The following is a 14883-nucleotide window of genomic DNA, read 5'->3' on the forward strand; positions in this document are numbered from 1 at the left end:
ATAATTCAGAACTAAATGAAATTGCAGGAGAATGCTACTGCAGAGACTCCGATATTTTTCTTGACAATGCTATTTTGAAAAGAAACTTTTGATTTCTTCCTTATCCTGTAACTTTTCCCACTGTGACACCACCAGATCCTGTTTCACCACAGGCAGAAGCCACGGGAGATGCCATTTTCCTGAGGACAAAAGCAGAGAGAGAAAACAGAGCTCTCGATCCCACAGCAGGCCTCACTGAGACCTCTAAAGCCCATTCTGAATGGAATGGGCACCAACCAGTGGTTCTGTGGAGGCTCCTCCAGGGAGCACTTCCTACAGCATCACGCACTCTAGGGGCGGGTGGCAGCAGCTGCTTTCAGAGCTCCCCTCAGGCAGGCCACCAGTATCCCCGTAAACTCATTGCAAAGCTTTCTGGGAAGCCAGCAGTTCTTCCTAAGGCAAACTTCAGTGCAGCGTCAAGCTGAATCAGCACAGAGCATTTCTGGATGATGCTACCAAGCAGTTTCACAGATTTCCACTTGTACTTTGCTTAACACTGACTGCTGCTGTACAGCTCAACAACAGACAGATACCACCAATCTAAACCCACAACTTAACAGGTGGCAGCACAGTCCATGGCGGGGGATTGGAACCAGATAAACTTTAAGGCCCCTTCCAACCCAACCGTTCTCTGATTCAAAACCAAAAGCTTCTATCCTCCTTCCAAACCCCAAGGGTTCTCTCCCTGCGAGTTCCAGGGCCGAAGAGCGTCACCTCACACCGCAGCCGCACACCCCCGGCCCTGGGCAGGCAGACGGGAGGCGGCCCAGCGGGGCGGGGCGGGATGAGGGGAAGCCCCGGGCCCGCTCCGCGCCCACCTTTGCGGAGCTCCCGGTGCCAGACGGAGACGATGGGCCCTGCGTGCTTGCGGTGGTGGATGAGCCACAGCGACAGCGTCTGCACGCTCTGCTGGGAGTTGCTCAGCTCCGACAGTTTCTTCTCCAGCGCCGACTCCGAGAAGGAGGACATGGCGGCGGGCCGGCCCCGCGCCGGGCCTGCTCCGCCCGGGGGAGGGCGCGACGCGGCCGCACCGACAGCAACCCGGCGCCACAAGATGGCCGCCCGCCCTCTCACCCCGTCGCGCGGGGTCAAAGGGCAGCGGCTACGGGGCGCCAGAAGGGACAAGCGGCACCGCGACCGCCGAGCGGGGCGGGAAGGCGGATTGCAACGCATGCGCAGCCCGTCAATGGAGCCCGCCGAGACGCCGCGAGCGCGCGCTGCCTTTTTTTAAAGAGGAAGCGCATGCGCAGTGCGAGCAACCGCGACTTTTCTGACAGCTGTCTCCCCGCTGATCCCCCTCAGGCTCTTTGTCGCGCCGGGAACCCGCGCTGTGTCCCCGTCACTTCCCGCACGCGAGGGCCTCGCTACGGGAGCAGGTAGGCGCTGCCCGGCCCTGAGGCCGCGCTCTGAGGCTCAGCTCCGAGGCGGCTGCCCCTAGGGCCGTCCCACGCCGGGCACCCCGCCATGGCCGTGTTCGACACCCCTCAGGAGGCCTTCGGGGCGCTGCGCCCTGCCTGCGTGCAGCTGACCAAGGCCCAGACGGTGGAGAACGTGGCCCAGCTGGAGGCCCGGCTGGCGGCCGTGGGCTCGGGGGCCCTGCAGGAGCTGCAGGAGTACGTCCTCTTCCCGCTGCGCTTCGCCCTGAAGGTGCCCGGGCCCAGGCGGGAGCGCGTGGTGCAGCGCGTGCTGCAGTGCCTGGCCGCCGTGCTGCTCGGCACCCGCGTCAGGAGCCCACGGCTGCTGCGGGAGCTGCTCTCCGAGCTCTGCTCCTGCCTGCCCCCGCCTCACGGCCCGCACCGAGCCCCCGCGCCGTCGGAGGAGCTGCAGCTGGCCGCGGTGCAGGCGCTGCTCGCCCTGATGCATTCGGCCCAGGGGGAAGCGATCACCGCTCTGTACCGGCCTTCCTGCCTCCCTCTCCTCGGGTTCGCCGTGTCTTCGCTCCTGGGCCTCGCGGAACGAGAGAGAGCAAAGCAAATGAAGATCGCCGCTTTGGAGTGTTTGCAGGCCCTCCTGCTGCAGTGCGAGTGCCAGGAGCACCGACGTCTACGTGAGGAGGAGGCGCAGCAATGCGGGGATTTGTTTGCTTCTTTTTTGCCCGGCGTTTCTATCGCGCTGTCTCGGATTATTGCTGGAGACGTCAAACAAGGGCACAGAACCACTGTTTCTGCCATCAGGCTCTTTTATCAGATCGTCGGCTTGGTAATGGCTGATGAGCAGCTGGCCAGAGTCCCAAAGCAGAAAGAAAAGCCGTCAGTAGAGCAAAGTAGAATAGCAGAACTGATAGTCCATAGAGGGCCCGAGTGGAGCAAAAGTACCTCAGAAAAACTCTCCCTCCTCCTTCGTAAAATTGTCGAACTTTCTTCGGTTCACTCTCACTGGAAAGTGAGACTGGAGCTGGTGGAACTTGTCCGTCACTTGCTGAGCAACTGCAGCCTGTCGCTGGTGGACTCGTTCACCCATCTTCTAAAGGCCTTGGTGGGGCTGGTTAATGATGAGAACAGCGAAGTGCAAAGCAGGTGTAACGAAGTGCTGCAAGGCATTGCAGAGCAGCGGGTGATAGCACAGAACAGGGCTCTCGCCGATGTTCTCTCAGAGAACCTCCATTCCCTTGCCACAGCTCTTCCTCGCCTGATGAACTCTCAGGATGACACAGGCAAGTTTTCCACTTTGAGCTTATTACTTGGCTACCTGAAGCTGCTGGGCCCCAAGATTAACATTGTCCTCAACTCTGCATCCCACCTCCACCGCCTGTCCAAAGCACTGATGCAGGTTCTGGAGCTGGATGTGACAGATGTGAAAATCGTGGAAGACAGGCGCTGGGGCTCTGCGGGCGGGTACGAACCCTCGGGCTCCCTGCAGCACGGAGTGCAGAAGGGCAGGTGTCAGAGAAAATACTTCCGCTTCTTCACGGAGGAAAAAATTTTCCAGCTCCTTCAGCAAGTTTGTCGTGTCCTCGGCTACTATGGGAACATCTATTTGCTTGTGGATCATTTCATGGGGCTGTACAGCGAGTCTGCCGTGTACCGAAAGCAGGCTGCCATGGTCCTCAACGAGCTGATAGCGGGAGCTGCTGGCGTGGGGGTGGATGTCCTTCAGGAAAGGGAAGTTTCACTGAACGTGGATGATCTCAAAGGGTCCATAACGGCCATTCTTGAGGAGTACACAGACCAGGCAAACTGGTATTTGGTCACTAGCATTGATACAGACAAAATCAGCCACGAGCAGCTCTCTGTGCCACGCTCAGGACTTGCTGCCCTCCCCGGAGCTGCGTGCAGCAGCGTTCTGCCATCCCCAGACCCGCACGTAACGACTCGCACCATGAACAGCAACGTGTGGCAGCTCTGCATCCAGCTGGAGGGGGTCAGCTGCTTCGCGGCTGTCCTGGGGAGGGAGTTCCGGTCGCTTCTGCTGTCAGCTCTCTACCCAGTGTTGGAAAAGGCTGGTGACAAGACTCTGCTCATCAGTGAGACAGCACGGGGGACGCTGGTGGACATATGCGAGGCCTGCGGTTATGACTCTGTGCAGTGCTTGATTAATGAGAATTCTGACTATCTGGTGAATGGGATTTCCCTGAACTTGCGTCAGCTGGCACACCAGCCACATGCTGCCCAGGTCCTGGACACGATGCTGAGGCACTCGGATGCCAGCTTGCTGCCACTGGTAGAAGACGTTATCCAAGATGTCTTGTCTGCGCTAGATCAGTCTTACGATAACCAGGCTTCCACCTTCCTCCGTGTCCTCTACTCTTTAATGGCAGCTCTAGGTATCTAAGTGATGTTTACTTTGCACAATTCAGTGTTACTGTGACTAAGGGTCCCTGGCTTTGACATTTGGACTTGCCGGGAAGTTTCAAGTAGCTGAGGTTCTGCAACAGAATTACAACTTTGCTTATGGGCAATAATAACCAGTTTCTTTGCTTATGGGCAATAGTAATAACCACTTTGTCTGCCTGGCCTGCAGAGTTGTGGGGATGTGGTTCAGAAAGGATAGTTTTACTCCTCCCATAGATGTTCTGTAGAAGCACGTGGGGTGTACTGCTGTGTCCATCAGGGTTTTAACAGTCACGGGAGGCCCCGGTGATGTGACAGCGTCTGCCTGGTTTTGTATTTCAATCCCACGCTTAAAAGTCATATTCTTCTCCCAAGGAACCTGTGGTAGCTTGCTGACTTGCAGGAAGGGATCATGAGTGCTTAGTGATGTATCAGTTCCTCTTTTGCAGTCCAGTGGTTTGGGCCGTCCTGCAGCGAGGAGCACCAGCAGAGGCAGGCTGCGGAGTGGCAGAGCAGGACTTTGTCCCAGGTGCAGCAGGAGATAACGAGTCAAGACGTGGAGCGATTCTTCCTCGACTATGTCAGACAGAAGCAGATTGCAGAGGGCAACCTTTCTGACTCGGGTGACGAGGAGGCAGGTCAGTACTGGAGCAGAGCATCCTCAGCTTACAGAAAGACAGTGATGTCTGAGGCTTCCTTTCGTCAGTTGAGGGTCTCTGGATGGGGTTGAAGGACTGACGTGCTCATGACAATCTCAAGTTTGCTCTGAGCTGACTGTAGCTCATGTGAGGTGCTGCTTGGTGTTCTTGTTTTGTTGTATTCTTGGGGAGAGGAGAAAACCCTGTATTTCCTCACTCACAGAAGGCCACTGTGGTTCAGGACCCAAACTAGCCTCTTTTTAGATTCCTATTTCAGCTTCCTTGCCCTCCCAGGAATCCCTATGACCATTTCCTCCTGGCTCATAATGCTGCTACTTCCTTCCCACCTGGCCTTGGAAGGCCCTGCAGACATTCATGTAGGGAACTTTGTCGTCTTTACTGGGCTATGCTGCAATCCTGACCTTTAAATACTTCATCTTTAAATATCCAAGCTTTTCATTTTTAATAAAAATCAGTGGGAAATAAAGAAGTCTGTGGTGAAGAGAGACTGCAAATATCAGACCAATTGCATTGTCCAGTAAAGAAAGCAAAACTTCCTCAGTCCCATGGTCTGAATCTGCCATTAAACTCACAGAACTCAAGCATATACTTGGTCGTATCTAAACATGCTCAGAAATGCCAAAGGTCTCATTTGGGAATTTGTGGACTAGTCGTGGGTGGGTATTCTGACCTCCTAGAATTTCCAAGTCATTTTCATGGTTTCAGTAACAGTTTTGTCCTCCAGACGAGGTTCCCCTCCTTGCTAAGCCTGAGCCAAGCAACTCTGACACAGAAGGAGAAACTCCACTGCCAAGCCATGCTCAGCTGGGCAAAGATGTGATGGAGAGGTGCATCCACTTGCTGTCTGACAGGAACCTCCGCGTGCGGCTGAAGGTGAGTGAGCAGTGGTTTGGTTTAGGGGACAGGTGGTGCCTGTGGAGGGGCTGATAGCCTCCTCAGTGTGTACACGATGCACGTGGAGCTTCCTGCTGTCACAAGATTAGTGCTGCTGTATGCTTATTCTGGACAGGCCCTCCAAGTGTTGGCAAGAAAAGGGAGGGGGGTTTCTGAAAGTATTCTGTTTTAGGAATGGCAACCCGGTTGAGCATGATCTTCAGGGTGGCTTTGTGGCAAGCACATTTCCTTGGTGCTCACAACGGTGAAGTGTCATGCCTCAGCCTTTGGTGGAGGAAGGAGAAGCATCTTTCTCCCATCCTCCTTCTTCAGACTGTAGACTTGACAGACTGATGAACATTTCAGAAGTTGCTGGGGTTGTGATAAGCAAGGCTAGAAGCCTGGCTTTTTTTTTTTTTCTTTAAATTATAAAATCCTTTGAAGGTGTCCTCCTTTTAAACTGCAAAGCAAGACAGAAAAATGCAGCAGTGAGGCATAACCCAGATTCTTACCACAGCAGCCTCAGCCCTACGAGGTGATTCTGCTGCTGTGCAACAGGAACAGAGGGGTCCTAGTGCACAGCTCAGCCTGCAGGATCTGGCTAGAAATCTTGTCCTTATTTCAGCCTGGCCTCGTAGCCCTGCATGAGTTACATCACTGAGCTGCTTGTTGATTTCAGAGCAGGCCAGTGCTCTGAGCAATGTTCAGTTATCCCAGCTCATGCTGAGGTGAAACTGTACCCTTTTGTGTTAGAATCTGTCTTTTTCCTTGCTCCCTGCTGTGATACTGGGCATCCGCCTGAATGCCTGGTGCTGCAGTGTTCTGAAAGTCTGTTTCTTATCCCTCATGCACAGGTCCTGGACGTGCTGGAGCTCTGTGTAACTGTGCTGCATCCTCATGGAAACCATCTGCTTCCCATGGCTCATCGTGTCTGGCCAGCTCTTGTCACTCGGCTGATTAGTGATGACCCTCTGGCAGTGCTGAGAGCCTTCAAGGTACAGCAGTGAATCTTTGCCAACAGCCTTCAAGCTGGTGCTTAGAAGGCAAGCAGCTCAGGGGCTACTGTGGCCAGTGAGAGAAACTCTGAGTTTATGGAATTCTTTTTGTGATTTTTTTTTAAAATGTGGTTCAGACAACAGGATCGCTTCCCTGCACCGGGTAGGTTTGTACCACCCTTAACCACAGCATGTCCACAGATAAAATCTTGATACTATACAGTGCAACTTAACCTTGCTGGAAGTCTCAGCAACCCCCTTTGGAAGTCATAGGCTGAAGAGACGGGAATGTTTTGCAACTGAAACAGTAGCAGGGGAGGGGAGAGGCTAAGCGCAGACTTAGCCTCATAATAACATTTTAAAACATTTCCTGGCCATGCAAGCTGACAGCATTCTCTTCCTGAATCACAAGTTACACAAAAAATGCATTGCCTGAGGTTGACAGCTCCAGAGTTTCACTGGGCTTCCTCTGCTGCGCAGAATGAGACTCATTTTCAAATCCTTCAGTGTGAATAAAAGGAAAGTTTTGATTCCCCAAATTCAAGAAGCCATGCACTAGAGTTTCAGAGTAGCCATACGTCACATGTGCCTGCTCTAAAACAAGGGCAAGATCACTGCACAAAACCAACTCTTGAAAAGCATCTTCCATCAGAGAATCCTCTAGCAGTTCTGAATGGGCCTTCATGAGCCACTCCTACCTTTACCTTGCTAAGGAGAGAAGAGCAGTCCCAGAAGTTAGCAGTGCGAAACTGAGCAGCAAAGTGCAGCTCATCCAGCCTCTCTGCCAAACGTTTATCTTCTGCTTTACATGGGAGGTGGTGGCAGGTGTGGTCACATCCAACTGTAAAAAGAGTCAAAAGAGAACACATCATCCCCTAGAGCTGCTGGCGTTGCTGAGTGCAGTAATCTTGAGTAGCCAGCCCACAGACCTGTAGGTGCACTTACCCTCCAGTAACTGAAGTTTCTCCACTAGGTGCTGTGTACCCTGGCACAAAAGTGTGGGGACTTTTTGAGGCAGAGATTCTCCAAAGATGTCCTGCCTAAGCTGACCAGCTCCCTCCTCAGCCAAGCCCCAGCAAGTGCTAGAGCTGGGCCCGTGTACAACCACACGCTTGCCTTCAAGTTACAGCTGGCTGTGTTGCAGGGACTGGGTTCTCTGTGCGAGAAGTTGGACATGGGTGAGTACCACGGGAAGCGTGGATTGTATGAGATCTCTGTCTGATGTAACTCTGCTCCTTTCATCATGACTGACAAGGCCTGCACTTGATTCCCACCCTTCTGGTGCCCCACAGACCGATCTCCAGGTCTTCAGATTCATCCCACCCAGGTCCTGCTGGGCCTTAATCTGTCCTTTTTCTAAAGAGGGTCTTGTCACTCTTTCCTCCCCAAAAGAGAGTTTCCCAGTACTGCACAGAATCTGACTAACCTTATTTGTGCATTAGAATGGGTATAAAGTGGAATGCTTGAGTTGCTGCAGTCAGACCTGTTGGGCCGTGCTTTGTTCTTCATTAACTGAAAACCAGCACCCCGATGAGACTTCTGGCAAAGCTGACTGGTTCCATTTTGGGGCATCTCTCTGGATGACCCTTTGCATGGAGCATGTTATTCTTCTATGGAATGAAGCTCTCTGAAATTCTTCTAGGTTAAATTTCTGGAGCTGACTTTGATGAGGGAGAAGGCTTGCTGGCTGGTTGCTATTTTCCTCTCTCAATGCTCTTGATTGCTTTCCTAGCTCCACAGCAAGATTTTCAAGAGGAGAGGTCAGAAGAGCTCTGGGTCAGACAGTTCAAAGGCTCAGAAGCCCATTGCTGCCAATTTAGAGCAGATTCTATTAGGTGGCGGCAGCTGAGTAGGTTACTTCCTACCCTTCTTTTCTGTTCCATTTCTGCAGGTGAGCGTGACCTGAATAAAGTGGCAGATGCTTGCCTGGTTTACCTCAGTGCCAAGCAACCCATGAAGTTGCAAGAAGCTGCTCAGAGGTAACATCTCTTAAATGCAGATCTATCTGGTGTACAAGTAATTTGGGGAGAGGGGGAACGCAGTAACCCCTTTCCTCTTGCTCCTTTCTCATTCCTTTTCCTTGTGGACCAGACCTGTCAGAAGAACAGCTCTGCTGTAGGGCCCAGCGAAATGGCTTACCTCCTCCACCTGCCACAGCCTGCAGCTAGGCAGCAAAAGAGGCCCATTCCCCCCAGGCTCAGCCAGGTGGACCTGTGTTGCTTGGGATGCTGTCAGTCTTAGCACCACTCTTGCTCTGCAAAGGCTGGGAGAGGTTAAAAGAGCTCCAGCAGTTTAGGTGAACATGCATTAGCCCTGTGAAGCGCTGACAGACACTCTTTGCTAGTTGCTGTTCGAAATCCTGCTCAACATGTTCCTGCTGTCAGGATAAGAAATCACTCCCGCCATACGTTGTCACCTGGAAACAAGGGCAGGCATTTCAGCAGACAAAATGTGTCCGGTTACGGAACGTAGGAGAGGAATAAGAAGAACGCCACGTGCCTCTGTTTCTGCTGAGGGATGGGGAAGAGCCACCCTCTTTGTGTGGCCCCACCTTCCCTCCCCTGGTGGGAGAGGCAGGCGGCTGCGAGCAGGTTCAGCAGGCACAGCGGATTTCAGAGGGCAGGCTGTTCAAAAGGGAAAAGCTGTCAGCTCCCTTTCACCTGAGCGCAGACCTCCCAGGGGTGTGCGAGAGCTTTTGTGTGGCTGGGCAGCAGCTTAGACAGAGGGAGCTCTCAGAAGCTGGAGCCGTACCTTTGTTTGTATTCCGGAGTTGGTGAGAGTCAGTTTATTTTTACCTTAGTGGCTTTTATGGCGTCGCAGCAGGCTTCAGCAGCATTTGTTCTGCAAAGGGGTTCTTTGCTGTAGGCTTGCATATCCTTGATACAATATAACGTTCATCTGTGTAAGCAAGGCTGGCGTGGAAAGCAGATCACCAGGATTTATCTGTTTGGAAACTTAAGCTTTTAAATCATTAACAAAGCAGGCTGAAACGCTGCGTAATTTCTCACACGCACACTGGGGATGGGAGGGGGGGGAAGTACTGAATTAGCCATATGATGTGCATTTAGGCAAGGGCAAATTACCAGCCTGCTACATGAAATATTCTGCGATTTAAATGCTTCTAAAAACAGCTAGAACAGAACTAATCTCAGCCGCAGCCCGAGCGCCAACGTACATCACATAACTCAGCTTTATCACTACCGAGATCATGCGGGGTACAAGGATGGCTGGAACCCGCGTGCCGTGCTGATTTATGCTGACTGGCTTTTGCTCACCTCTGTGGTTTCTTACCCCACTCATGAGTTGTGACCTGCCAGGAGGAAGGTCGGCTCGTCCAAAGCCAGCTGCAGTAACTCCCCTCATTGCCTAAGCCTGATTTTAAAGGGCAGGTTCTGTAGCTATGGGCTGAGCAGCAATTACCAGCCAAGGTGCTGCCATCACCCAAAAAAAAAAAAAAAAAGATTTTTGTCTTCCAGGAATGTTATCGTGCTCCAGGGAGGCCATTTAATCCCATTTATGGGACCCTGTAGTTTTATTGGATGAAGCAGTGGGAGTAAGTGAATTTGGTAAATGCAGCTTTGTGCAGTACTCGACGGGCAAAAATAGATGCTGGGAAAAAATGAACTGCAGCGTGTCTGAGTCAGAGAAAGTGGGGCTCTGCTGTGACTGTTGGTACTACTCCTGCTGATAAACATTACCCAAATCTCGTTTAAAGAAACGAAAACACTGAAGTTTGGGAAAAGCAGGGAGCACGAGGGACAGCTTTGCCAATATTGAAAATGAGCCAGGGCGCCCGCAGGGAGGGGACCAAACACTTCACAACTCAGGGCTGCATTGGAAGGGGTCAGGAACGAAGCGAGGGGGAAATGGTGTAAATTGAAACGTGAATTTGAGCATCTGAGCAAATTCCTCCATGGCATCACCCCCGACAAGTTTCTCAGCTCGAGGAAAAACAAAACATCAAACCCTGGAGGGGAAAAAAGGAGATGAAGAAATTGTCACTGGCCTGTGTCAACACTTTGCAAATAGCTCCACATTTCTCCCGGTTTGAAGTGACTGTTTTGAAATTTACACTTCTTTTTAATAAATGTTTACAGTCTGTGAAGTTTACCAGTTGACCTTTCCGTCACCGTTCTGGATAGGAACGTTCTTTTTCCAAGGCACAGAAATAATTTCCCTGCTCTTGCTGAAGCCTGCGGTGACCTGTCTCTAGTTAATACCCAGCACAGCTGCAAAACCCAGCCGGGCTGGTTCTCCTGGCAGCCCAGTTGCACTGCTGGGGCTTTGCTTAGAGCCTGGGAGAAGCCCAGGCACCAGCATAGCCTTGCTGCCCTGTGCCACGAGAACCAGTCAGTTAACACAACTGGAACAAATACGAGCCACTGGGGGATCTTTTTAGATACCCTATTTGATTACACAGCGTTAAACCAAACCAACATCCTTTGGTTTGACTGCGTAGCTTGTTGGGTTCTTACTGACAGCTGTCATTCACAAGCTGGGCTGAAGCCCGTTAAGACAGCCACCTGCGCGAGGCAAAATTCGGTGAAATGAAATTTAACTTAAAAGCAACAACAGAAGACAAACCTGGATTAACCCCAGGTTTCTTTGCCATGGAAACAGGTTGCTTAGATACTACCCGAAGAGTAAGTTTGGAATTGTAAGAGTCAAGTTGTTCTTTAAGCCGCACGGCGCTCCGGGTTACCGGGAGATGATCTCACGCCGTGGGCCCTGGTGGGCATGAGAGGCAGTGGAGTTCTCTGGGGAGCAGCGAATCCCTCGGGGTTGCTCTCTCCAGCCTGGGGAGGGGTTGGAGACCAGGATCTCTCTGCTGTGGACATAAGAGTGAAAGCTGTACGTGTGCTGGGGGAGTCGATGCCAGCAGTACAGCATTCCCCATCCCCACGTTTACTTCCCAGTGATTCATTTTTCTTGCCCAGTGTGATCCCCCCCCCCCAGGCAGAAGGAGCGAGGATGATTTCTGTGCAGCTGCCCACTGCAAGCCAGGGAGACAGAGGGGACCTGCTGCTCCCTTCAGGCTGCAGCGGTTTGCTCCCACCAGCGTGGCCAGCGAGCACCAGGCAAAGGAAGGAATTCTGCTTTCTGAAAGAGCAGTGCAGGAGGAAGAAAATTTCGAGGTAGTTAATAAGAAATCAGAGTGGGAGAGACTGAAAGAAAGACCCTCAGTACAGCATGCTGCTCTGTTGGTGGCCCAGCCTGGAAAGCTTTGCAGGTTGCAGACGGAGGCAGTGTCATCCAAAGCTGCCTATAACAACCCTATTGGGTGTAAAGCAAAAAAACCCCTCACCTCTGACTCTTCTCTCCTTTCTTCCCGTTGCTTTCTGAAGCGTTTTCCTCCACTTAATGCGTGTGGACCCTGACAGCACCTGGCTCCTCCTGACCGAGCTCTGCTGCCCGCACCCCTACGAGCCGCCCCATGCCAGCCTGCAGCCCGTGAGGCTGCGCGGGATGGGGAAGCAGCGCAGCGAGTTTACCGACAACGTCCTGCTCCTGCTGGACAAGCTGCAGCAACGGGAGAGCGCTGCGGCACGAGGGGCACCTCCTCCATGAGGACCTTCACAGCAGCTGGCAGAGGAGAGGAGGACCAGCACCGTGCAGTGCTCACCTGGGGGAATCCCGTCAGCAGCGCCCTGAGTCGTTCCAGGGGAAACCACGGCCCTGACCGAGACGCCTTCCCCGCGGGAGAAAGGTTTTCTTCAAGCAGTGCTGGAGGATGAGGTGGGTGCCTCGGCCCTACTCCTCCGGACTTGTATTTGCCCACCGTGCAGGACGAGATGTAAGGGTCGTAGCACTTCTCTCGCCGGTTCTTCGGGACAAATTGTCGTTTTCTAGGCACACTTCCCGGCACTCGATTTTTGGGTGACGTCCCTGCAGCACCCACCCGGCACCTGCTGCCCTCACTGCCCTGCTGTCCTGTCCTGTCCCCAGCTGGAACATCACTGCCCACTGCAAACTAAAGCTCTCTTCTGGCTTAACCCTCCTGGAGAGGCGGCGCTTTCAGTGCGTTAGAAATCCTCTTCTGATATTAACTGAAATCAAAAACAAGAGTTACATGCATTTACAGTGAATTCCTCACCAGTATTACTGAGAACAACAGCAGCATCCTGCTATCCCCTTAGCAATGGCAAGGCTTTCCCCTTACGGTTATTTAAGTCAGGCCAAATGAATTGTGCCGCCTGGTTCTCCCCGTTGAGCCGCGGCAGATCCTTTAGATAAACAGCCAGCCTTGATTTACAACTTGCAAGTGATTTAAGAGCGCCCCTTATTCCCAGATTGCCTGCCATTTCTTGCAGGCTATTTCTCAAACCTCTCCGGTTTTTTAACGCCCACCCCGAGGAGCAGCATCGTCCTCCCAGGCGCGTGCACGTGGCGAGATGGTGACATTTGGTGCGAGTTGGCAGCGCCACGCTGCGAGATGCGAGGCTGCGGGTCCTGCTGCACCAGCCTGGGCTCCCCGCTCACCCGGGGCTGCCCCGAGCCCGGCGGGCACTGCTCCATCCATCCCCAGGTTCATCAGCCTCACCCCGTGCAGCCTCTGGCCGCCGGCTGCTCGTGGATGGAGCCTCGGGAAAGCTGGGTGTGGGCGATGCGGAAGGACAGGTCTCGACTCTCGATTCAGAAGCGAGCTCGGGAATAGAAAATGCGAGGAAATAAATGAGTTGGTACGTGGGACTGGCTTTGTGTGCGTTACTGCTGGGGATCCTGGGTGAGTGGAGTGCAACACGGCCGTGGGGACTGGGGGGGCTGCTGAGATGGTTTCCCTCACCTTGGTTTTCCTTAGGCTTTGCTCCTGGTTGTTTCTCCTGGAAGAACACGGCTCCATGGCTTTTCACCAAGAGGACAAGGCTGCAGCTCAGCTTTTACCCCTCATGCTTAGCATCAGGCTGCACTCGGTACAAGGAACCTTTCAGAGCTGATCACCTGGTGAGGGAAGGCAGGAGAGGCGGGCGGGTGAAATATTACCTTTGGTCTCCAAAGCCCTCCTGGGATCACTGTAGCACTGTACAAAGCCCATTGCTCAGGCGCAGCCACCAGGCCCACCTGTGCCAGAGCCCGTGGTGATGGTGGTGGCACCGGTGCTGCTCCTCGGCTACCTGCAGTCCAGAGGCTGAGCACACCACAGAGACCCACAGGGGCAGGAGGTGGCACCCGCTGTGACCGTGTCCTGTCCTGCAGCAGAGCACTGGAACCCAGCGCTGCCACCCCCAGGTCCTGCAGGGCTCCATGGGCCCAGCTCTTCTCGCTGGCTTTATTGCAGCCGGAGCGAGCGGCCTTTCTCTGAAGCAGGAGAACGGTCAGAGCGAGCCTGCATGGAGAGGGCAGTGCCGTGCCCGTGGGCGCAGCCCCCAGCCCCGCTGCAGCCCCTCAGCTCCCCTCGCTCCCCGCTCCATCTCCTGCTCCCAGCGTTTCCCATCAGCTCGGCGAAATGAATCTCTTCCAATAAAACCTGTTATTTTTAACAGCCTGCCTCTAGGTTTTGCAAATTGCCACGCCAAACAGCGATTTGTTTGCTCGCCGTTTGAGGTGATTTGCAGCCTGCTCCTCTCCTCAGCGCAGCCCCAGCTCTTCCCTCTCCTCCTGCAGACAGTTATTACCCGCTGGCTGATCCTCCCCTCCCACCCCGAGATGCATTCCCTGGTGGGGAGCAGCCGAGCGCGACGCACAGAGAGATGCGCAGAGCCACGGCCGCTCGCGGTGGAGCGGAGCCTCCAGCAGAGCCCCATGGCTGGAGCTGTGTGTATTTCTGCCCTGACAAAGTACCGCTGTATTTATGGGCTCCGGTGCTGCCCACTCGCTGCGATCACGTCTCCTGTCCGCGGTGAAACCCCCCCCTCCAGCCGCGTGCCCACAGTGCTGCTGGCACCAGGCTGGCATCGGTGGCTTCTGTTACTCCAGTGCATGACAGATTGCTTAATATCAGCGCACCAAGAGGGCAATGGAGCTCTGCAGCTTAATAAACAGCGATGGGATGGAGCTCCTCCAAACTGCAGGGCAGAGCCCACCCGAGCCCTCGCTGTGCCCACCCCAAGTCCCCCCCACTGCTCCCAGCCCCGTGGTACAGAGCAGCCCAGGCCCCAGTGAGGCCTATCTATGCTGTGCCCCCTCATCCATCCCCCACCCCACCCCTCCAAGGACAGAGACTCCTGCAGGTTTCGTTAAGGAGCTTTATTAGCTGCAGGTGGTGCAGGCTGGGGGGGGGTGTGAGGGCAATAGGGCCCTGGGCCCTCTCCCCTCTGCAGCCCCCTCCCCAGCAGCAGTGCCCCGTGGTGGGGTCCCAGGGCGAGGGCAGCGGGCGGCAGTGAGCCCCCCCGACCCGTCCTGCACTGGGCTCGGGCCTCGGTGTGCTGGGGCAGCTGTGGGGCGGCTGTGGGGCAGGCAGGGGAGAGGCGGTATATACAGTCCCTAAAATGGCTGCTGTGACGATAGACGGGCTGCAAAGAGGGGAGCGGGGTGGAACAAAGCAACTAAACAGGGCCTCCTACGGGGGGCGGGGGGCAGGTGGGGTCCGCTCTGCAAAGCACGAAGGGC

At 54.1% G+C, this 14883-nt stretch overlaps 2 protein-coding genes across 5 annotated transcripts in view; one reads left to right on the forward strand and one right to left on the reverse strand.

The window, feature by feature from the left end:
• RPRD1B (regulation of nuclear pre-mRNA domain containing 1B) overlaps positions 1–1098 on the reverse strand; it is a 21010-nt gene extending 19912 nt beyond the window's left edge. For both annotated transcript variants that reach the window (XM_021416330.1, XM_021416331.1), the window contains exon 1: positions 858–1098. In XM_021416330.1, coding sequence (XP_021272005.1) covers positions 858–1008 — 151 coding nt within the window. In that variant the 5' untranslated portion in view covers positions 1009–1098. The remainder of the gene's footprint in view (positions 1–857) is intronic.
• Positions 931–13816, forward strand: TTI1 (TELO2 interacting protein 1). 3 transcript variants are annotated; one of them, XR_002444127.1, is made up of 8 exons: positions 931–3802; positions 4259–4447; positions 5193–5341; positions 6196–6336; positions 7310–7514; positions 8228–8315; positions 11682–12072; positions 13136–13816. XR_002444127.1 is itself a non-coding variant. In XM_021416326.1 (7 exons), exons 1-7 carry the CDS (start codon positions 1504–1506, stop codon positions 11902–11904), a joined length of 3294 nt encoding a protein of 1097 aa, XP_021272001.1. In that variant the 5' UTR covers positions 931–1503; the 3' UTR covers positions 11905–13026. The 3 variants fall into 3 exon arrangements, 1 of the variants encoding a protein (XP_021272001.1); XM_021416326.1 differs by lacking the exon at positions 13136–13816 and having other exon boundaries at positions 11682–13026; XR_002444128.1 differs by lacking the exon at positions 13136–13816 and having other exon boundaries at positions 1167–3802; positions 8228–9109; positions 11682–11819.

This window comes from Numida meleagris, chromosome 19 (genome assembly GCF_002078875.1).
Source record: "Numida meleagris isolate 19003 breed g44 Domestic line chromosome 19, NumMel1.0, whole genome shotgun sequence".
NCBI lineage: Eukaryota > Metazoa > Chordata > Aves > Galliformes > Numididae > Numida > Numida meleagris.

What these genes read in the sequence shown, in the direction of transcription:
- TTI1 (XM_021416326.1), top strand. Translation starts at nt 1,504, where the DNA reads ATGGCCGTGTTCGACACCCCTCAGGAGGCCTTCGGGGCGCTGCGCCCT. An exon ending in CTCTTTAATGGCAGCTCTAG is followed by an intron (nt 3,803 to 4,258) that starts GTATCTAAGTGA and finishes CCTCTTTTGCAG; the next exon opens with TCCAGTGGTTTGGGCCGTCC. An exon ending in GTGCGAGAAGTTGGACATGG is followed by an intron (nt 7,515 to 8,227) that starts GTGAGTACCACG and finishes CCATTTCTGCAG; the next exon opens with GTGAGCGTGACCTGAATAAA.